General features: G+C 41.8%; 1 protein-coding gene and 1 long non-coding RNA gene across 15 annotated transcripts; one reads left to right on the top strand and one right to left on the bottom strand.

Moving 5' to 3' along the window:
* The first annotated feature begins 324 nt into the window (after positions 1–324).
* LOC111273798 (uncharacterized) lies at positions 325–14,237 on the top strand. 12 transcript variants are annotated; one of them, XR_015316077.1, is made up of 4 exons: positions 329–499; positions 6,818–6,873; positions 10,613–10,684; positions 11,743–12,070. It is a non-coding gene; the product is annotated as an uncharacterized LOC111273798 (long non-coding RNA). The 12 variants fall into 12 exon arrangements; XR_002688045.2 differs by lacking the exons at positions 6,818–6,873; positions 10,613–10,684 and adding exons at positions 713–1,038; positions 13,442–14,237 and having other exon boundaries at positions 347–499; positions 11,743–12,137; XR_015316081.1 differs by lacking the exons at positions 6,818–6,873; positions 10,613–10,684 and adding an exon at positions 713–907 and having other exon boundaries at positions 363–499.
* Positions 1,622–23,343, bottom strand: GLS (glutaminase). Of its 3 annotated transcripts, none has more exons than XM_022855743.2 (8): positions 22,940–23,343; positions 12,655–13,138; positions 9,341–9,476; positions 6,388–6,700; positions 5,680–5,936; positions 5,071–5,524; positions 4,537–4,864; positions 1,622–3,530 (listed from the first exon to the last, which is right to left on the bottom strand). In XM_022855743.2, the coding sequence occupies exons 1-8, from the start codon at positions 22,947–22,949 to the stop codon at positions 3,356–3,358; spliced, it is 2,157 nt and encodes a 718-aa protein (XP_022711478.1). In that variant the 5' UTR covers positions 22,950–23,343; the 3' UTR covers positions 1,622–3,355. The 3 variants fall into 3 exon arrangements, with proteins under 3 accessions (XP_022711478.1, XP_022711477.1, XP_086829759.1); XM_022855742.2 differs by lacking the exon at positions 22,940–23,343 and having other exon boundaries at positions 1,622–3,103; positions 3,356–3,530; positions 12,655–13,442; XM_086973633.1 differs by lacking the exon at positions 22,940–23,343 and having other exon boundaries at positions 12,655–13,442.
* Between the last annotated feature and the right edge of the window lie 712 nt (positions 23,344–24,055).

Here is a 24,055-nt window from a genome sequence, read left to right as displayed (position 1 = left end):
CAGCTCATGGAGCTGTTGTTGGAGCAACGAAGTAGCATACATCACGTTTGGCCCCTTGCACCCTCACGCTTTACTGCAACGGCATTACAGTTTATTCAGAAAGTCCATTCCAGCCTACTCGTTTGTCCATTTCAGTTTGTTTCGTCGAATCACACTAAATGATAACCTTCTTAGTACACGTTTCAATTACATAGATATACTATCAAATAAGTGACGGAAGTTGAGCACTCACTACGCTTGTAATGTCGGTGATTCCAACGAATTGTTCTAGCAAAGTCTATTGGATCTTATCAACGATTTACTCTCACCGCTATATTATGCTCTCGATACAACGTTATAAATGGATAAGCGAGTTTCACAGAGACGGATGGAACGTTTCACAGCAGTCATAGAACGAGTTTACGTGTTTGAGAGTCTCGTCGACTGAGCGAGGTCGCCAGTTGCGTCTTACCCGATCCGTTGCGTGAGTACCAACTGGCTCACCAAAGAAACTAATGTTGTTAGTATTTCCTAGCGTTTACGTTTCTACCTCAGTCTGACTCAATAGATAGTTGTATTGGTAGTAATAGCAGGAGCGTCAGAAATCGTCTGGGATTGGATTAACAACCAACGCTGAGACATGCTTTGTTTCAGCGTGCTACCTTCGTCTTCCTCTAGCTTCTCCAGAAGGTTCTCCCATAACGTCCGTTTTCTTTACTTTTTCGGCGGGCAGGCGTCATTGGACAGAACGGAAGTATGTGGAAAGGAGCGCTACTACTGGTGACGCTGCTGTTACTCGAGAGATTGCGAAGGCAAAGTTGTCATTACCAGCCTCCCCACCTTGGCCCCAAAGCAAGCTTTTGTTCAAATAATCTGACTCTCCGCTACCGATCGACCAACAGCTAACTGATTAGATACTGGATCTCCTGTGAGTTCTACGCCTTTCCCCCAAAACTTCTTTGATTGCTAGCGATGAGTGTGCTGCTGCCGCCGCTGAACATGTTATCGCTGAGGTGGCATAGGAGGAATCGACCGCCGGAGCATTGCCAGTGGATAGCGGTATGATGCCAGTCACTGGGAAATGACTGGCAGTCACTGACTGTCAAACCATTAATGCATTTCCTTCCCGAGGTAAAAACTTTCCTGACATTCAGTCCAAATAAAGAGGAATGGATGTGAATGGAATCCTCAACTTGTGGTAGCAGTAGCAGCAGCAGCAGTCGTCCACAGCAGCGTCTATGAAGAACACACACGCACAACGTGTTGTTTAGTGATGCGGTGCTACCTTCTACTGGTTGCTACCTAGTTATCAATTAAATTTTAAGTATTAACATTATGTTCGAGTACGGTACGGTCTGCAGGGCTACAAACCCCCGGCTTTGAGTTAGCTGGGGAACGAGGTTGCGAGGTTCAAAACTCGAACTGATGATAAAGATACTGTAGGGTGCAACTGTAACATGAAAGAAAACGCGATAACCAGTTGGCGCATATCTATTTCTAGAGAGAGATACACGATTCAATGTTTGTGGCTTGCTTTCTAACTGCTACCCTGAACAGACGCCACTAGCTAAGGAGATCAAAAGATAATCATTTTGCTTCGGTGAGATCATTATCGATTGTTAAAAGTGACAACACGGGTGCGCTTTTGGCCATGTTTGAATACTTCTTTATTCTTGTGTTTGAAAGACAGCGTGTGTTCGTAGTATTATCCCCTTCGACGCTGTGTTACCTCTGGACACGGTCGCTAGTTCACAGAAAGCACTCAATCTCAGTTGAAGCGTGGCCTAGCTTACCTCTCTAGAATTCTTTCCCCCGCTCTCCTTTTAGCTACGTTGTGGCAGGTTGACTGAAGTCTGTTGAAGTTTGCAGCAGTGAATTGGTAGTGTTGCTCCAATCGTTTATTGCATATTTTTGCTTGACATTTAATGCTGGGACAAGTATTTAGAGTTTACTGTAGCATTATTTGTAATCTTTTCCGCGTCGTGTCGTGATTTACGATAAATATTCTCTTTGAAGATAGGTATAGAGGGATACGTTTACTGGCGCATAGTTTCGGTGTTACTCGGAGCCACGTTGAGGCTAAGGGAAAATCCATAACTTGTCTTTTCTTCTAAAGTCTACTACTACTATTTATGTCGAATCGAGCTTTGTTCACGAAAACCCCAGTGATTAGCCAGCACCCGATAAATATGTGTATGATCGTTGCTAGGAAGTTATATTCGTTTGTGTGTAGCGAAGAATAATTTTTTTCATTTATGTGTTGTTTTACTGCACAAAAATTCTACTAACCAGCAATTTAATCAAAATCTCTATCGCAATTGTCGTTGCACTCGCGTCCACGCCCAAAGTGTCGAGCCACAAAAAATCCTTTTTTGCCGTGATCTTTTCAATATAGTCAAATTATAACTGTATTATCTAGTGGTCAATCGTACATTATTACATACACAGCATCCCCCCTTCATGGGCTTCGTTTGATTGCTTAGGTTGGTTCGAGAACGCAGTGCCTGCTTGGACACGTCTGTCTCAATCAGTACCCCTGGGTGGGTAACGAACACTGTCCGCTCGCCGGATTTCGACACGACAGCAACTGGCCGACTGTCACATGTATCGTGTGGCAGAGGGCAACGCGAGCGTTGCATCTTCGCTGAGTAATGCTAGTTCCAATTCGGCGCATATCCAACCGGCGCTAGCTGCGCACCGAACACCCCCGGAACACGCTATCGTATCTAAACTATCTATAATAGCTAGACTAGAAGAAAAAGAAGCAGCATTCAGTTTCGGTTAGGCAGTTGCAACGTTCGTTCAACGCGTTTACAATGTTTTTAATTAAGAATTTATCGGGTTTGACTGGACAATGAACGAAGCTAGTTAGACTGCTGTTGCGGACCACCTGAACGCATGAGTGTTACTTTTTCAGGCAAGACTTTTCTCTCTTGCCGCTCCCTTTTTCGCGCTTCCATGTTGACGCTCTGGTTTCTATTTGTTTTCCACATACATTCAAATACAGCGCAACTCTCCCGTTGACTTCCGGCATCGTACGCGACAGCGATGCTCGCACGCTTGACGAAGTGTTGTTATGGTAGTAGTGGTAACTTTACTGGTCGGCCGTCCCGTTAATGGTCATCTGCAGAATTGGTGGTGTTGGCCGATGACAAAACAAGCATTAGAAGTTGTCGCTACTGTGACATGCAAAAGCATTTTAGGTCGAAAACAAGCTTAACAGATTTATTCAAAGTGTGAAAGTCTCTGGAATTAAACGCTCCAAACGTTTAAAAACTGTCGGTCAACTTGTAGCAGATGAACTCGCGTGTCGTTGATGTATTTTTGGTTAATTTTAACAAATGTTTCTGGTCTTGTAGGGGCATTCTTTTTTAACCTATTTGAGTTGTTTTTCCTTGAGATCGGGCTTGGCGATTTGTTTCTCCTCGACCTCGGCGTTCTTCAAGCTTTCACCCTCATCTGTAGAGTTCGCCGTGTCCCATATAGATAGGAAATCAACGATATGCGAGTGGCCAAATGTACGGGCATCGTCTGCAGGAGTGTGGCCCCACCTGCAGCGGAAGAAGAAACGAGATGAGATGTTAGAGCACACTAATTACGCTAGGGCACCCTCCTACGTCTACAAAATGATCACTTAAATCCATAAAGGTCTTCCCTTTTAATAAAATGCCCGCTTATAGCTCAAGGAATCAGAATTGTTTATTTCTTTACTCGAACTTTATTTCAATAAATTCAATTTACATGTCAGAGTGTGGCTCTGAGCACACGGTAATACTTTTTGGCATATAGAGGTTCTACCGATGTTTGTAGAACAATTGTCAACTGAATCACTGGTTGTTAGAGAAACGCGTTATACGCTCCTACTCGTAACTATTCTCTAATGCGTGAAATTCGCCTAACTGCTAACATGACCAACACGAGCCGTTAGCTACTGCCATCAGATCGGTGGCGATGAAAGTTTTTAGCAGAACTCGCTATTTGCAGCTATAGACGAACTTAACGCAATCTGTAACATATATGCTCTACCTTAACTGGTTGTTATTAAAGCCGAGCGACATGTTGGTATATAAGCGACAAATTATAATTTTATCGTACCATAGGCGAGTGCTGACACACTCAAGTTGCAAGTATCCTAGAAAAATAATCGTATTATCCGTAAAGATTAAGCCAGTTGGTGTGAAAACAAAATATTAATTCATTTGTATTCTAGTAGACACAGATATACCCGGCATGACTAAAAATAGCCGATATATTTACTGCACCATATATATATATATATATATATGAAAACCTTTCATGTGGTCAGTAGAACGGAAACTCAACGAACAGGTTAGGATTCTAAGATAAAAAAATTCTGATATCAATCAATAATGTCTATGTAACTGAACGCCTAGGCCTCGCAATGAAGGGGCATTATTTGCTCAGTGGAACACGAAAGGGTACCTGAGACAGCAAAATTTGTCATTCGGGATTATACATATATAACCCCAAATGGCATTATAGATGCGGTTTACAAGGTAACAATAGTCGAAACTGAATAACGGTACAAATACACACCTATCCTTATTGTCGGGGCTGACGCCGCAAATTTTAAGAAGAAATTCGACTGCTTCGAGATGGCCTTCAGCGGCCGCCAGATGTAGCGCAGTTCTCCCATCGTAATCTGAAAGGCCCATGTTCATACCGGAGAGGTAATGGCGACGCATAGCCGTTACGTCGCCCGAGGCAGCAGAGAAAAGCAGGTTGACAACCTTTTGACCTTTGGTATCATACTTTTGCCGGCGTGGATCTTTCTTTTGCGTCATATGTCGCAGATTGTCGTAGTGATGAAATGAGAAAACACGAACAAGCTCCTCACAAAACTGGACCCCACGTACGGAGTTGCCTTCCATTAAGCAATCATAAATGAATGAATGAATGAATGTCAACTTAGACACTTTGGTATATCACTGATGGATTTTTTTGAAATCGGATTCGACTTTACATGTTCCTTTTTTAATATAATAGATATAAACAAACTACATTGCTATATACTCAAAGTCAATATGCAGTAATAGGTGAAATATGGCCACGGAAAAATAGCTAGCTTACCGTAATTGTCAAGCGGCGGTGACCACAGACCGAGTCCCATGACGTTCGGTATAACGACCATCGTACAGCCAGAGACGCCCGATTTAGCCGGTAGCCCTACTTTAAAGGCGTATTGACCTGAATAGTCATACATGCCGCAGGAATGCATCAGTGATAGTACGTCCCGGCAAGAATTTGGATTAATCACCTGGTGGCCAGTAATTGGACAAATACCTCCATTGGCCAAGGTAGCTGCCATGACAGATACGCTGTTGGAGTTTACCTCAAGTGAGCAAAGTTGAAAATAGAAATCCATCGTGTCCTTTAGGTTGACTTTCTCAGGAAAACACTTGTTCTCTTTCATATAGTAGCCGATAGCATAGTTCCGATCAGCTGCTTCGCGTTCTGAGAGGAAGATGGCGTTGTTGAAGGATAAATATTCCCCTCCTGATATGGCCCGGTAATATTGGCACATCTGTAGGGGATGAGTTATTGGACAAACACGTTTTTCTTAACTGTATCGAAATCACGCATTATGATGCCTGTATAATAATAATATTCAATAGTACATGTTTTTAACTTTAAACTGTAGAAGTTCCCCAAGAAGGTTCAAAAACCGCCAATACAAACCCAGTCAAATTTTTCCGAGGCCCGCATCTCCGGCTCAATAAGATTAAGCAAAGTTGAAGCGATGATAATTGCGCCAGCGTTCACCATAGGGTTATGGGGCTTTCGGTTATAGTCGAGTACCAGCTCGTTAAACATTCGACCAGAAGGCTCTTGGCCTACATACTGATGCACGGTGTCAGCGCCCAGCTCCGAGAGGGCGATGGCGTAGTTCAGTGGTTTGCCTGACGACTGAATTGTGAATGGCACCTCGGCATCGCCTGCGGTAATAAAAATTTCGAACGTAACAATACCGTCACGGATTCGAATACTACATGGCAATAAAAGAGAGCCGCATTAGCAACGTTCTCCTTGTCTGCAGTCGTTTACTCGAAAATGTTTTTAAAGAGTTTGTTGTTTTCTGTGCAATAATTTATTTCAATTTCAGTTAAACTAGCTAAGCTACAGCTACACGACGGATGTGGGATACACAGTCCACTCATAACGGACAACAGCGTATTCAATAATTGATGAGGATTTATTCATACTTTATTCCTTTACTTATTTTCATAATAGTTAGAAAAAAAAAGATACTCCTTTTCGCATAGTAGACATTGCGTACTTAATGTTACTACGCATTCTGTAAGCCAGTATGTTTACCACGAGATCTAGCGAAAATGAATTGGCTGATACTGTATAATAGTTGAAAAGGAAGTCGACGCAAAAACCTACCAAGTGAGAAACGCTGTCCATCAACGGTGCAGATCGACACCCCCCAAAAGTCGGGGGAGTACTTTGCCAACTGGGGAATATACGTAGCCACGTTACCGCCCGTGTTTTGTTTGCACTTCCAGTAGAAATCTTCGATGTAGTGAGTGAAATCCTGGAAATCGGGAATGACAAACTGGTGTCTGAGTGCTCTTGTAATAAGGACAATGTTTTCTTTAAGGACATTCTTGAACGTTGCCTTATCCAAGCTCAGACTTTCCACTGACCCCATGCCCCCTTTTTCCTTGTGAACTGCTCGGAGGTTCGTCATCATTTCCTGAAAAAGCATCAATAAATTAAAGATTACAGCGCCTGTTAGCCTTTAGCTTGCATTATGACCACCAGCTCCTAGTGGGCGTTCTATTTGATTAAAAATATGTTTGTTGCAAGGAAGAGGCCGTTCATCATGATATCATGGAAAGTCTTCTCGAACCCACGCTGCGTACACATGTAAGTAATAGTGCTCTAAGATCTAGTAAGGGATATCTAGATGGGTTACCATAACAAATTAAACATGCAACGGAGTTTCTTTCGTGCTGCTTTCGTATGGTGACGAATAGCATAGACTTTCAGATATAATACGTAACATGCAGGTGTATACATGACGGGCGCTTGCAATGTTTTTCAAGACGGTAAACCTGCGGGGAAGCCTTAATAACATCCTTTAATATGTCAGACTAGCAAGAGACTAGTCTAGACTTGAAGCCAGGCAAAGCGCATGGAAGTTCAAGACTATTAGTAAGTAAATGTATAAATATTTGCGCATGAACTACAGAGGTGCCCCAATTGATTTTGTTAACATGTGCTATTTAACACCTGATTATAGTTAGGTATAGAAGACTCGTCAATGCAAAAGGCTTTTAGGGGTTTTTAGAAAGAATTTTTAGAGGTTGCCTCCTGTTAAAAAAGAAACACGGGCACGAAGAGTTTCGGCATATACAGTAGTCAATTAGATAAACAGAGAACTGCTACAGGAGAGATAAGGGTGTTTCGAGACTTTTTCGTGAAATTCAAGTGAACTTTGAGCGAGCTCCTTGTGGCTAATGTTTACCTGAACAACCTAGTCTGCATTTATTCTTGAGGTAGAAATTCTGTAAACACGCAAATACAATAGAAATACAACAGGCTGCTGGCGGACATACAGTCTCCACAAATAACTCGTCACGTCAGACTGTAGTGTTACCAGTTATAGCCTAGATCTCAATTCCCTCCGGAAAACATTTTCCATGCCGAGGAAGCTAGCATAAAGTATTCAAGCAGTGCAGATCAGACTTTAGTGTTTTTGGCAGGAAGACCACAGTACATACTGCTAAATGAAGGTGTCAAAGAAAGTGAACGGTACTAAAGTGGATCGTCTCATTAAAAGAATTCCGAGTGGTTCGCCAAGCAGCGCCAGGATTCTTATACGTATAGGTACACCTAAATAGACCATTCGAGCATTTTGCGCATATCGCTGACAATAGCGTGATAATTGGATGACTGATTTAATGCTTAGCTCATAGATAACAGTCAATAGCTGTTCCGTCATCAACGCAATGTAGCATCACGGAATCTATAGTATAATACACGTAACACAATCACTACGCATTTGCCTACGCCTTTAAAGAATCAGATGATTCTTTTCTTCTTCTATTTTGCTATCTTTACTGACATAGATTTCCAGCATTGGGTAGATTCTTCACATCATGCGTTTTGTCAATTCCCACAACTTCCGACAAAGAACACTATCTAGGTACGTACGTAGGATTCACTGAGAAAACTTCTGATACCCCACTACAATTCGAGTGGGATGTGTTATAGATGCGATAGGTACAAGATTCAGTATATTACTGCAGATATACTTGATAGAAATTATAGTAGTATGTAGTAGTTTAACTAACGTGTGATTAATTCGGACTGCAAACCCAAGAGAGAAGCATCAGCTGAATATGCTGAGTCTTGCGGGGCTCTGACTTGGGCCATCTGGTCCGAAGACAGCAGCGGCTCAACCATCCAAGCCACCGCGCCGATAATCTGTAAAAATCTGCCAAGATACATGGACCGGTAAACGGCAATGAGCTAGTTAATTGGAGAGAATGGTCCGAGTTAGCTGAATGAAACTGTGCTTCATTTGTTGTCTGTTTGTTGCGTTTCAATCATTATCTTTAATAATATAGCTGAAATCCGTGTATTTGTTCTGTTAGCTTTCTAGCCCCTATTAAGGTGGCAGTGAATTGCTCAGGGGCTGGAATGCGTTTTTACTTTTTCAGATAAACCGATAAAAATTCGTTAGCTCGTCAGAGGACTTATGGGACTCAAACACTGCTTGCATAGATCTTTATATCGCCAAGTCTACAAAGTCTTTTAAGAAGGTTGTAAGGGCCACCTTTGACAAACTAGATGGCTAAATACTGCTTTTCGATCTTTACGATGTTTAGCATTGCCCTAGGAGACACAAGATTACTGTGAAAAGAATCGGGAGAGCGCCTCTATAATAGACTTCGCTGAACCTCAGTTGCTTTCAATTAAGCCTGACTAGACGGTTTTACTTCAAAAATTACTTCATGAACCTGCGCATCTTGTTTCCAATGTGGTGTGAAGTGTTCTTGATCGTCTAGGCTGTTGAAGCTTTCGCAAATGACCTTGCGTGTTGTATCCTCTTCGATTTACTAACAACTCGATGCAAACTAAAATAAATGTAGCCTTTATTTTGATTTATGCCGCGATACTTACTGTTGGCTAACACAGTGAATTCAAATTTAAACTCAACTTAAGTCAACTGTCTAACGAATAGGTGCGATTCACTCGTGGACGAAATGGGATATTTTTATTTTCGCTTAGTTGACTAAGTCTACTTACTAAGTAAGATGCTCTTGCAAGCTAAAAACTCGAGGTGCCAACACGATTGAGGCTTTCAAATAGAGGGCCATTTACCCACCTTGAGTCTATGGTCACTTTTTTTGAGCCCAGTGGCGAAAAGAGCGCTGAAGAATTTCCCCACCGAGATAGTGTCGTCAGTCTCCTTAAACATATCAAACAGGATATCTTCGACGTTCACAGGAGGCGCGTCATCCCTGAAATTGACGACGGATAGTTACAAGTGAGGATTATGGATAGCCTTTACCATACACGTTTTTAACACCGCGTATGTATTCTTTCATTGATTGGTTAAAACTATTCTCTAGTATATCGGTCGTGGTGTTTTTGTCCTTTGGTTGCTAAAATTTGCAGTACCGATTTCCGATTTGCAACGGTTATCCGAAAGGACTTTGTAATAGACTTGAAATAGAAATCTCAGTAAGTCAGCAGCTTGTTGACCAAGATGCGATTGTTTATCTACACAACAAAAAGACTGATAATCCTTTTGTTGTGTAGATCTCGTTTATAACATTGTGCTAAAGCTTACTAAAGTGACACATACTAACAGCGGGCAGATAAACGATAAGCTAAATAAATGCGGTTGATGTACGAGCAATAGTTGCTCAACCAACTCTCTAGGAGTAACCATTCTGATTATATACAGAGCAAATCTTCACATCATATCCATTTAGAGCTGTCTATAGTTGGGTCAACTGGAGTAGTGTCTCCTGCCAAGAGGTTTGTCGACCTTAAACGCCGAGTCACCCGAACTACGAACACGATGAGACTCTTTTTAGACGACTACGAGAGCTCACACTGAGCGCAGAGGAGGGGACCCAACTTTTGTGTGCTGATTAGTAGCAACTAACGAAAGCTACTAATTCCGTCCGTGAGTTTCATCAGGGTATACGTATGTGTGGGCGTATAGCAGCAGTATTATAACTACTGCTATACGCCCACATCGACACTTGAAACAAAATTACGGGGGGTAACTATAGGATAAATTAGTCGATGAGCAATCGCAAATTACAAGCAAGCACAAGCCGCCGAGTCAAAATACTCATGCTCGTTTCGAGAAATGCTTTTTAAACCGGATTTTCTAAGCTCCGCACAGATTTTCGCGAAGCCGTGAATGCGCACTAGAAATGCGCACTAGGTGATGTACGATAATTGAACTAACGTTCTATAGGGAATATATAAATAATACGGTACACTGAGTCGACCGGGAACTACTGGAAAACATCGGCTTGCATAATTCAACATAACAGAGCGGAGACACTGCTTCTTGTCAGGAATTGACAGTTCCATGTTGTTGAATCAAGCTAACAATTGTTATCTTTAATCCTAATAGATGTCTGTTGGCCCCTCAACTTAAGAGCTTGTCCGTAGCGCGGGAAGAAGCAGCAAGTCACTATACAAGCAGGTTCGTCGTCAATATCCTCGTTGAGTCATTGCCTTGTTGAGGCCACATCTTACAGCTCAAAAGCAGCCATTTTTTTCACACTGGACTGCTCTCCTAATATCCTGACAGATCGTAACAATAGAGGCATGTGTCGTCGAGTTAACGAACATTCCCTAACCTGTGCCTAGTGTAAACCACAACATTTGCAAACTTCACACACGCTAATAGTCTTCACCTAGGACCAAATCAAATTGGCAAACGGAAAGGCCTGATCGAAGGATAGCTAAAGCGTTAATTATTAGTCGTAATTATACCGAAAATTGGCTATAAATCCTTAGACCCAACCTAGGTCATAAGCTAATACTTTTATAAGAATCGGTTATTCACCAGACATGTTCGGCTCGAAGACAAGGGAGCAAACAAATGCATTTACTTTTCACAATTCTGTTGTATGTATGTTAATGGCGGAGGCATATGGATCTTCTATCCTGTCGCCTACATGGACTAGGCCTTGTCGCATCAGTAAGGTCCACCAGAGGATGCTCGAAATATAAACCGTTGATTCGATATGTTTAAGGTGATTTATTAAGGAAAACAACCAGGGACGTGAAATGAGTTTTTGCCAATATCTGTAGATCTATATAAAGTAAAAATAGTTCAGGACTAATTGTGGTAAGCCAGCAGTTGGATTGCGTCAGTGCGTATTGCTTGACACAGCTACAGCTTCTGATGCATAGAGTATGCGTAAGATATATGCTTTGCTGCTAACTGCGGTCAGATTTACTCATGTTATTATAGTCAGCAACAATTACGACTTTGTTTTTTTTTTTTTAATTCACTTTCCGCTGTACTGCTGTTGTAATTAACAGCTTATGGTGTAAATGAGCTTTTTTTTCTATACACAGAACAGGCATTTCATTAGACTGCTACGTTAGAGTTTGTTCAACAAGTTATTGCGACTTTTTCCGACACACATTTTTTAAAAAAATACCAGTAAATATCTGGAAAAATAAACGAACAGACAAACTGTAATGATTCCCCAAGTAACGAATGACTAATTATGAACGTTTTCTTTGCAGCCTATTATTCCCGTTTTACACACGAGCATCGTTTACGGCGTGTAGTTGCATTGAAAACAAAAACGCCGCATAAATCAATTTGTAGGTGAAGGACAAACAAGGAAGCCCGTCATGAAATCAAAGTGACTTTGTGTAATTTCTGTGAAACACTAAACACTGTTAAGCGTCGAACTTCGGGACATTACACACGTGCCGCAGGAATGAATTCGGGCAGGAGCGGCCGTCTCCGTATTCAGGAAAAGAGATACGAGCACAAGCACAGCGACAGCGCCCAATTACTGGCAGAAGGAGACCTGGTTATCAATAAAATTGTTTACGACTAAATTGATCGTCGGAAATGCTGACTCTAGCCCGCACCTGTGTCCTCAGTGGCACCTAACAGTTGAGACTAGCATGTATGTCTTACGTTTTCGTCTCCGATAGCTACAGCGAATCGTTCCCAAGATTGCAAACCAAATGGTTATAAAGCTAAATAAGTACAAATGGCATTTTTATTCTATTTTTCTAACTGTTGAAATAATCTGAGGTTTTCCTAGGGACCAGATCATTTTCAAAAAATCGGGAGTTATTACCCAGAACGCAATGAACAATAATTCGCGTGATATGTTAGTCAGCCATAACGTGAGCTGAAACTGCGAACTCGAATGGCTTTCAAACCAACCAAAGTTCCTGAAGTCAGCTTGGGGTCCAGCCCGATACGTCCCTGCCCATCACAGGCGCTAAACAGCGATTAAATATTGTAGAGTCACATAGCACTGCTTGGTTACACTCTAGAGAGAGTGTAACCCAGCAGTGACGTACACATAAATACCGAACTGAGCACCATGTTTCACCGTTTTATTCTATTTTAGCTTGTTTGGTACACTAATGTCAATAGATAGCCAGTAGTATGTTTTTGCTGAGTTAACTTACCCACGTAATGCCTTGGCTTTTCCTTCGCGGAACTCCTCTTCCGGCATGAATATACGATTAGCATGCGAAAATGGCCTCGTCAGCGATTGGCTTTGGCCATAGCTGTAGAAGTTGTGGCTGTTTGTCATCGGAGATGTGACTGAGGTAGCGACCGCGGTGCTGGTGCCTTCGAATTTTGGGGTTTGAAACGGTAACTGCCCCGGCGTCTGTAGAGGACCGTGGCTGTTGTACCATGACGCAAAGCGAGTGCCTCGCGACGGAGGTAAGAGCAGCTGCGGGCCCAGAGACAGGGCGGTGGGTTCGTTTGGCAGAGGTAAAGAGTGTTGATTAGCGGCATTTGGTTTTCCATTGGTTGCTTTCTGGTCCTGCTGAGGACTGATGTGCGTCTGCTTGCTGGCCGTTCGGTGGACATCACGACGAAATCGTGCCAAAGGCGGCCGCAGGCGCAGCGGACGTCTCACATCGAAGAGGCGACGGAGGTGACCTGGAAGAAATTGAGTAGCAAAAAAAGGAAAAAAACAACAGAAATCAGATTGGGAAACATGTGAATACATGTAATCATATGTATCAACTTAGACTGACCACACTTGAATTGTACGACGGTGTAAACTATCGACATAAACCATATTACATTAAAACAGCTTCACGACAACAACACATCAAAATAAGTTGGTCAGGACTCCTCCAGTGCAGCCGGCTCTCTTTCAACACGCAAAATAGCATATTACAACGAGTATTCATTATGGGGAGAGCGTATTTATTAGCACAGGCTCTTGTCATTTTTCAGGGTCCTGAACGCGTACTTAGACGTGCTGCTCTCCTGGTAAAATTGCGGGTGGCTTTAGTAAATGTGGATTGTCCTGAGTGAAAGTTACCTCACATTGTAAGCTTCATATCTCCAACTTAACTATCTCACTTGATCGATATCGCAACAACGACAACGTCAAAATTGCAGTTACATAGCAATAATAATAGATGAAAACGTGAAAGGTATATGCATTGAACAATATGATATGCAAATGAATGTTGTTTAGTAAATAAATAAAAAAAAATAACCCCCAAAAAAGGCGTAAAAAGGTTCCGTTAGTGGAATACGAGCTAGAAAAATGCGCTACAGATGCACGCTAGCGGTAAGCAAAACTAATTGTGTTATAACATGGATTGAACTCAGTTAAAAATTGAGGCAGGTAATCTCTGAGCTGTCTATATCTGACACCAGAAGCCGAAAAAGGAAACGGTGTCTGCCATTACCACAAGTATAATAAGTGCGACTGGTAAAAATCGAAGACCGCCCTAACCGACAGTCATTCAGGTTATTTATTATTTTGCTTTGCAATTTATTATGCATCTGCTTTTTTCAAAAAAAAAAACAACAATAACAATGAAATACACTAGTAATTATACACTACTGGCGTACGCTGCTGGTATAATTCTGTAATAAATTTTGGTTAGGACCGCGATTTAGAGACACCTTACGGCCTAACAACCGCATGGAACTGCGATTGCGACGTCTAGACGCAATGAAAAAGCGTTAAAATCGTAATAATTATAATCCTAATATAATAGTAACTAGAGAAATACGAGCAAGTCGGTATCTTTTTTGTGTCACAACTAATTATCTCGGAAACACCCTTAAGTTATCCTTGCCTTAATTCAACTGTTAAAATTACGGGGGTCCAGTTCAATGCAGTGCATCAGTATCCACCTTTATATTTAATGCTTGACGAATGATTCACTAGTTCGCTTAAGCTCACTTTATACGGATTGCTGAAGATGCCTGTACCCTGTACTATATCTCACGACCTGGCATAGCGGCCAAGCCGCGTGAGAGGTAATCTGTGGCAATTTTGTTAGTTCACGAGCCTATTAAGTAGGCGCATTTACCTTTGCGACTATGAAATTCAGAGCTATCCGGTTGGTTTCATTGCTTACTCGTTATAATGCAAGAATATGCTGATTTTTACTGTCTTCACAATATACGAAAGATGAGATAACTTAAATCCGTATTGACTGTAGTAGCTATCAACGCACCGTGAAGTTATCTTATACAGAGGGTCAAAAATGCTGAATAACTTCAACACAATATATAGCTTGGTAAATATTTACATCCAGTCCTTGGCTAGTCACAACTATAAATCGATTGGGTGTCATTACAGAAAGACTAAACGGCAAGGCTGCCGCCTAGTGCAGAAGTCAATTTTGTGGTCTCTGAGATTTGAAAAGCGCTGGCGGGATTTGTTTATGGGTTGTGAAAATACTGAGCAAGAAAGCTATCAGGAACACACCAACACAACAAAATAATGGTACCCTTATTTTAAAATTGGAAAATAAAAGGAACAAAAAATAAACGGCTACAGAAAAGAGGCCGCTGCAGCCATAGAAGCTTCTCACCAAAGGAAAGCATAACTAATCCTGTCGGCTTAATATGGAAAGTCCTTAAAGCAATGTTATGAAGCTGTAACAGAGACTGAAGCTTAAGAACAAAAACAAACAATGCAAAAAACAAAAATTTGCAAACAATGTCCGGAGCAGATGAAAATACGCGTGGTGCGCACTTTAGGGAGAATTTATGCAACTATTGCCAGCAAAACCTGCCTGACGCTTACCGTAGACATAGATTAGACATGAATCGGTCTACACTGGCTACCAGTGAAGGATCAGGCTGTAAAACGATATCGTAAGAAAGTAACTTAGATAGCAGTGGCCATATATAGTTGTCATCGATCGTCCGCGACCAATTTCGTAATAGACTTTTAGTTTCGCACTTAACGTGCAATAATTTCCATTGGAGACGCGGCGAATAGACAGGAAAATGACGAAGGTTATTTAGAACGTTCTCTTAGACGATTCTCATAAGAGGTGAAGAAAAACAACCTGTTGAAGGAGCATAGTCAATGATACGTACGAAGCGAAATAGTGTCTAGTACCTCCAGGTTAGAGGATGATTGCCTTTGCCGTTATAAAAAAACCGACAAAAGGTTCAATGTTCGAAGCTGGTACGTGATGGCACAATACTATCTACAAAGAAGACTCTCTGTAATGATACCAAAGGCTGTATAAGGGACGAGCTGATATGCCTTGTTCCAGAACTTTAAGATGTACGATGTGGAAAAAATAAATAAGCTACGTGTAATCGAGGACGAGTTACCGGTTTACAACACAGCAGACAGAGACGTAGTCGTCGTAACAGCTATTTAGGCATATTCCACTTAAAGGAATAAATGATGAGTTCCCCTTGATATTTTAGTTTATCCCTTCGTGCCCAACGGAGTTTTAGTGCGAGAATTGTTATTGAGTTGGTAGCGGGTGGTGAATGGTCGTTACCAAGCGAACAGACCGGCCGCTATAGTGAGTCATGGCCGAGGAGTGGTCGCTACTGACGATCTGACAATGTCACATAGATTCGGGCGTAATCTGAGGCCTACATCCATGTACAGCATAGTTTCTTAGTGACAGTACACGATCTTATAGCCACGTTTCAATCGCGGCCTGGATCGAAGATAACGGGAGCAAGCGACGGTCTTAGCTCTCATACAAGCCAGATATAGGTCCGTGCAATGTCGAATACTTCCGTACCGATAGGTGCACTGTACCCTGTAGTCGACAAGCAATCGATAATGAAATGGCATATCGTAATGCCGGTCGTTCAGAGGTTTTCGGATTAGTGGCTTTAATATGCGAGGCTAAAAACAACATCCGACACAGCTAGTTGCTCAGCCTTACATATAAAAGTTATTATAACTTCTCCGGACAACTTAATATTCGCCACTGTCATCGACTGTAGGCATATAGAAAAGCTAATTTGAAATTTACTTATTTTTGTCATAGGTAGCGAATTTTTCGAAATTTATTCCTGACATATGATTTCCCTGTGAGCCGGAAGCGATCACAGCCAGTTAGATCGTGTAGGTAGGTCTGGCCTTGATGTTTAGTTAGAGCTCGTATACACTGCAGTAGTTATACGGGTGAGTTCATCCAGCGTATTCACTAGAGCTTGCTCATTTTTCTCGTAGCAGCGTCGGCGTAAAACTTAAAGGAAGGTACTGACCTTACGTATTCCTGAGTGCACATGGATTGCCTTATCTAACGCGAATACTTGCTTAATAATCTTGCTGTTCTCATTCGTTCCCAGTATTAGGAACCGTCATAGCCATACATTTTCTTTGTCTACAGCGGCGGAGCCGTGGAGAGACAGAGGTTTTTCAAAAAGGAAAAACGTTTTTCTGCCCTTCCTATTACGATTTCTACTAAATGCTAGCTCGTTACCTATCACGAGTATATTCCCTAGGTTATTCATACGTAGCCTTCAACGAAAATCCCAAACTAGATTTTTGTGGATTTTCATACGTTCCTTCAAACTATGGGCATGCCCCGCAGGCCAAGCATCAACGCAAACCTATCTTTCCTCACCTCATATGCAGTTTAGCACGATAAAGTTTGGTAACGTTCAAACAAATCAAAATAGCCTAAACTTCTTTATTAGCAAACCCGTACCTTGTCTCTTGGCGTACACGGAATCTAATTCCATCCTTTGAATCAATGGCTCTTTGTTGGGGTGTAAATATTACATCTAGCTTTACCATCCCGCAGAGAGATGGACTTATTTAATAAAGGCCTCGTCGCGTTCGTTTGCTCAGGGTTCTGTTTCTTCGGGGACGAGGATCGATATTGCGAAATGTTGACATAGAGGTATCTAGCTCCATATCAGTAGAGCACATAGATTTCATAAATGGCTTAGTCTTTTCTGTGCTTATTAATGGCATTTCTAACGTTTAACATCAGCGCTTCTTTGAAGACGATTTGAGCTGGGCGATTTCTTTTTTTTTTTTTATTTGAGAAGAGCTATATTGTAGATGAAAAATACAGGGGATGAAATATTCTGCAAGTTTAACTATCTTGCATGTATAATATCCCGCAAAAAAGCACTATCAGTTGTAAATGTAGTATGACTAAGCTGGTTGGTTTTAAATTAATTTTATTTTAAAATACTAAGTTACTGTTGCAAAAATGACAGTTTTTGTCTGGCAAGCGACGGTATGCTGGTATAAATATATTTGCATACATGTAAAATATATCGTAAACTTTGTATAGATCTGCTTGCTTATATACGCAGGCGCGACTATGTCGTATCATTACAGATAATTAGGAAACTCATAACGGCTATGGTGAAGCAACGTAGCGAGGCGTACGTTTATATGGTATATATGGAGACTTCAGAACAGCAACTTTAACAGCACTAAGGAAAGCACGAAGTAGCAGTAAGGAAATAATTCTACAAAGTAAATGGATATACGTCGCTCCCGAGCGAAAGCCTCTAGGGTTCCTTTTCCTTCATTTGGTGTATATATATTTGCTTCGTGCGTTTGTGTTTGCCTGTGTGCTTATTTGCTCCCCCGTAGCGCATGACCTGGTCACCGAAGTCGGCGCTACCAAATAACATGGTCTTCCTATGCTCATTGCGCGTATATGACTGGCAAACCACCGAGCTTTGGTTGCATCAAAAATTCTCTATACGGCAATTTCTATCTTATCATTAGATAATCCTACTCAGTTATCGGTGAGGCGCTAGCCGTGGGTCTGCGCGCCATTAGTATTAATTGCGCCAATAAGCGGTGATCAGAGCTCCTTCAGAGAGCTTCATATCTCTACTATCACCCAACCCGCTTCCATAGTCAACGGGTATGACCTCGAACCAGTGACACTGCAGCATTGCTGCATAAACTGGCCTCCTGTACTAGGGCCACTGACCAATCCATCGCTAACCAAGTCGTAAACAGTTGGTGATGTCCTGCAGAGAGTCAAAGTAACATCAAGAGATACAAGCACCACAGTGGGTGGGTGGCATACGCCAGGTCAAAGTCTGGCAAAACCTTAAAGGTAGGGCTTTGTGACGCTATAAACCTGTTATTGGTACCCAGTGAGCGGTATCAGAGGATGGTGTCGTGGTGGGCACTGTTAAGAAATCGGGTTGTGGCTCAATGCAATTTTGGCTAAACGTGCATGAATGCGGTGGTGATGGGTCCAACAGCTCGGCCGCTTGACTCACTGGCAGCAAACCATGTCTATAACTTCTTTGAGGGCCGGTAACAACTGCAGGTATACAAAAATATTAAAATATTCGATGGAATAAAGTTCGAATGGTCATCAAGCGACAATTTTCAGGTCGATATATGTACGTATGTATACGTGTGTATATACATATATATATATATATATATATATGTGTGGATGTCTGTCTGCGTACGCATCTGGTTGAACCCAATAATCATCTATTGTTGATATATCGTGTGAGGTCGCGTGCGAAGAAGCCACAGTAATGATTCATTTGCCAGCAGCGGTTATGATAATCAAGATGAAGGTGACAGACTGCCCTTGAAGTTCCAAAAATCTCCTGAAAGGTCGACCCCGAGCAAGATAGAAGGAAGGCGCTTCTCAGAGAACCAGAAGCGGCAGTAGCTGCCAACAACAGATCGATCATCGAAGAATTACCGTCGAATGACATTCTGGGGCATTAGAGCTCCCCAGTCCTATAAAAAGGTTTTTCGCTGTCCGCATAAGATACAGCATTCTCGCAGAGAACAGGAACTCCAGTTCAATGCAGTCGGTTCTGATGGTATTTAAGTTGACCGTTGAGTGGATAGTGGCACTAAGATCGATATCGCATTTATGGCCGTCACGCGACCCCTGTAACATAGGGCTTTACTAGCTTTGACCCCTTGCTCAACATTTAGGGAGCAGAAGGGGAGTACATTTGCTAAACAGATTTTGCGCGACGAGCCATGCTAAGGTAGAAGTTGGAAATTGAATAGAGATTGGATGACTCAGACAGCAGAACGGGTATAGATCGGAAATTATTCGATTGTGGACTAAATGCTGCATGTGTTCATGCATGTCAGTGTACAAATAAGGGAGCCAAAGTAGTCATTATTGAAGCTAAACAAACGTATTGCAGGGGGGCGAGCGTTTTGTAGACGGCTATAGCAACACGGTTTCAGCCCGGGCGTCTTTATAAATAGGCTGATAGAAATAAGGTGGCATGAATGTGGGTCTGAGCAAGTCAAAAGCTCTTCGTAAAATACAGTGTGATAGAAGTCAGAGAGGTTATACTTTCTTTTCCATTTATCGAGTTCATCAATCATGATCTGCATTATCTCGGAATAGAGTTAGGAATAGTCATCATTTCGATATACGCGTTCGTACGTATGTGCCCATGTCAACAAACTGATCCCGATATTTAGTCTGGTGCGATTAGAATTAGTTAGCTGCGTAGGCTATTAGCAGTGAAGAAATGTTTATCTTGTTCTATAATAGGGAAATGAGTAATACTTCAAACATTTTAAACGTTACTAATATTGTAACAGATATCGTCCAGGAGAAACAGTGAGGGTGAGAAGAGCGGTTTAATAATGAAGGATAAGTATAACAGTATAACTTCCCTAGCTTTTGAAACTCTGCGTTTATGATGCAAACCTTGGAATTCTCCATATTGGGACTATCCACAATGTGTACAGTTTACGAAGTCTTAAAAATGAAAAAAAGACCCGATCTCATTCGTCGTACTATATCAGAAGTTTAGGCGATAAAGTAAACAATAAGACTAGCCCTGCCTTTTCTACTTCTTCTATTCCTCAGGTCGACAAAACGTTTATGAAGATATTGCCCAAATATACAAACGAAAGAAACGATAATTGGCTTGAATGGTCACAGCTACTGGCTTATGGAAATACTCGCGTACTTTCATAAAATTGCAGAAGATTGAAATGCAATAGTACTATTTCAGCGAAAAACTAACGATACGGGTTTATTCAAAGACAGATGCCTTTATACATAGATAAGTTACAAAAGGTGCTTCACTTATTCCTTAAAATAACGTAGTTTATTATCGCTACGTACACTTTGTCGTCTTCAACATTAAACGGTATATAAGACTGCTAGAGCGAAAAGTCTAGCCAAAGATTTTCCAGCAGATCTAGTTCATAATAGTTCGTACAAGCCTTAAATCACTATCGGCTGTTATATTAGTTACTATTATTGAGCCCTATGGTAATAGTTGATTGTTTATATGCACTGTGTACATATAAATATACGGTAAACAACCGCGTCCTCCAGATGAGGGCACGACGTGCAACGTCCGCTGTTGGGTTAAACGAACGATCTGTCTCTTCCTATAATCTTGGTTCGGTTCCAATAGAGGGCCAAGATGTATCAAATGAAATCATCCCTTACCCTGTTCTTGTTTTGTTAGATTTACTTTATCGGTTAATTTTTTTCAGTTATCGCTTTCTTTTGAAAATTAGGAGGTCCTTAATTTGTATTTAATTCAATATACTTTTTATTCGTATGAAACGGTTTAGCGAGTTCTTTTTATATACGTAGATACTGTCGTCCTCAAAGTCTTTAATTTTGTCGCGTATCGTACAAGACATGGCGGAACATCTTCAGCTAGGCCTCTGATTTTCCCTCAGTGACCCTCGCGTGGACTTGTCATAGGAACCGTCGATTCATATGATCACCTTAACTAAGGCCAAATTTATTTCCAAAAGACGCTTAAGTGGACAAGTTATTTTGAAAGAGCAATTTAAAATAAAATGCCTTCCCATCATATTCATATAACTAAGTAATCAACGATGAACTTCTAACAAAACGCTCCAATCTTGGGGACAATCACATGTCATAACACCGTTGCAACACATGTGCGCATGTGGCGTAAAAATTATTTTTGCACACCCATCCGGCGCAAAAGTTTTGAAATGAAAGAAAAAAAAACTATCGTTTAAAGCAAACGCATGAGTATGCATTTTGTGAAGCCGACACGATGTAGAGCTACTGGCGATCGGATGAAAACGACTACCTTAGCATGGTAATTATTCATACATCAATAACGTCCTAGTTTTTTTTTATAGGGTTAACGATCTGTGCTGCGTCCGTTTCTGAACTCGTCTTACTCTTACTTAGATACTGCAAATGTGGGGATGCAAGCAAATCATAGCAAATGGCTCTTATATCTATATAAAATAGAACACAACAATGACTAACAGATGCTACAAGAGCTATATATAATTTTTCCTTCGCTTATATTATGACATATACTGTACTCTTCGGTCGGTATATATATATATATATAGTGCTTGTTTTGAATTAAATAATTTTCTGACTATGGGCAGGACCGATAAAACTCGGCTCTTCACTATGCGTCTTGCCAATGGCGAACTCAAGCTCAAGCTGCTGATACAATTAAATTTTCCGATTTCACGTTTGGCACTGCCATTAAACAAGTTTACGCGCCTAACATTTTCCAGCATAGGGCAAAGCATGTCTACGCCCGGGCTCAAACCCTTATGTTACGTGTTCCCAAGTTTAGTAGGCAAGCACGTTACTACTGAATTATCGCCGGACTGCAAACGTAGCTAGAGCCGAAGATCAAGTGCTGGTCCTAGAACTAGATAAATGTTAGCATACAAAATCTCGAGTCTTGTATCATGTTGTCACGTGATAATGCTTAAGAAGCTTAAAGAGCCCAGTTTCTCTGTGGCCCGTTTTTGTAGCTTGTTGTCTTTTTTGTTGAAATTATGGTTGCTTACAAATACCACCTATGGATTTTGCGGCTTCCGATATCTTCTCACACAAGAATAGGTACCTTTCACGTTATTGATTCCACGATTCTAATCATGGCCTTGTCATCACGGGCCCGTTCTCGTTCAATCGAGCGCTTGTTTCGTGTGCAGAATGCATTAGGAGAAGCAATACGGCCCCGCTAAGGAAGAGATATGGCAAAGGTAACGAAAAAAATTGCTTTTGATGCCTCAATCAGCTAATGCTTAACCAGTCATCTTGGTCAGTTAGCCCCTAGCTTAAAGGCCGTCATATATGCTCTGCACACAGACGTCACTGAATGAACCTGGTATGGTTGTGCAATACGAGAACGAAATCGGCTATTGGATTTCTGTAAAGACATAACTAGACTTTTCAACGTGTCCTCTACCGTGTTACTATACCGAGTAGGTGGTCATACGTGTGTGAGGCTGTACACTTACTCAAAAAAGATTTTTCGTTGGGAGAACAAAAATCTGGGCTCAGTGAGTGACAAAGTTACCCGCTCATTGGGACAATATGAAACAATATATAAGTGGATACATGAAAATTTAATCTGGTCTCGCAAATCTTTACTACGGAGGATCTCCACTTAGTGTCGAAGGTTAGCTAGCGTTAATAATAGGCTTACTTTCCTCTGTGTCCATATCTATTTTCATGTAACATATCAAGGCATCGGTCGCTTACTTCTTACCTGAACTCATTAAAGTGCAGAGCTTGTTCGTAACTCAAAACTGTTCGATGAATGTATCTTAACGCTAGCTAATCCTCGTGTAATCTCCCTTTACACGTTTATGCGTCTGTTGCTAGGTAATTTCTGTAGTTCCGTGGGGTCACACTTCCTTTATGCCGAAGCCACGCACTCGGTCCGCCCCCCGTTCGATCGACACAGCACTCCGCTAGATAACCGGATCAAAGCTTGTGCAAGAGGACCGCCTTCTACGTTTTTATGCGTTTCTATCGGAAACAAATTTCTATCGGACACTTGCGCCCCTTTAACACACCTCAAACGCCAAAGCAACCATTACCGCTTTTTTAGCAGCGCCGAACGTTAAACAACTATAGCAATTCTAGACACTGATTGTAACAACGAGCAAAAGGTTGAGCGCGACTCCACAAGCCACACTGCTCAGCTGCGGCACATAACTCTCACGGGTGTGTCACTTCGTAGACAACAGCAAGAGGGAGTCACTTAAAATCTATTACTGGACAAATAACCGCACTCTATTGACGACGGCTATGCGAGCTTTAAGGGCTGACTGTCGCAGTCGCTTCTGGTATAGTACTAGGCTGCTGCTGATGCTGCTGTCGTTACTGTTTCAGGGCAAGTGGTCGGTGGGTCGGAGCGAGTGGGGCGAAACTCCGAGAGAGTAAAGATGGCGTCAGGCAACAAAATGTGGCAAGGGCAATACGGAGGAGGGCCTTTTAAGGGGAGAGGGCTGCATGTGAAGACGGAGGGTGGCATAGCAGGTTGTAGTGTCTGAACCAGGAGCATAGGTACTACGAAGAAATTCCGGGCGATGGGGCTGGAGAACAAAGTTTATGTCATGCCAGTAAACATTACGAACAAGGTGTCTAGAACCGCATGCAACAGAAGTCGTCTCGAGGCAAAGCTTCTAGTCCATCGTTTTGCTATTGGGTCGCAAGATTAAAACCGGCCCTGTCGTTAATATTTCCACCAGCCCTCCTGCTCGTCGAAAAGCCATGTCCTGTCGTGAATTAGTGGACCAACGTGGTAGACCATGTCGTGCGGCAAAAGTTGATCGAAAGGAAAGATCTGTTAGGCTCGTTGCTGCAGACATATGACTTG

Source organism: Varroa jacobsoni, unplaced genomic scaffold (genome assembly GCF_002532875.2).
Source record: "Varroa jacobsoni isolate VJ856 unplaced genomic scaffold, vjacob_1.0 scaffold_227, whole genome shotgun sequence".
NCBI lineage: Eukaryota > Metazoa > Arthropoda > Arachnida > Mesostigmata > Varroidae > Varroa > Varroa jacobsoni.
The sequence above is the reverse complement of the archived record's forward strand: the minus strand, read 5'-3'. Positions and strand labels throughout refer to the sequence as shown.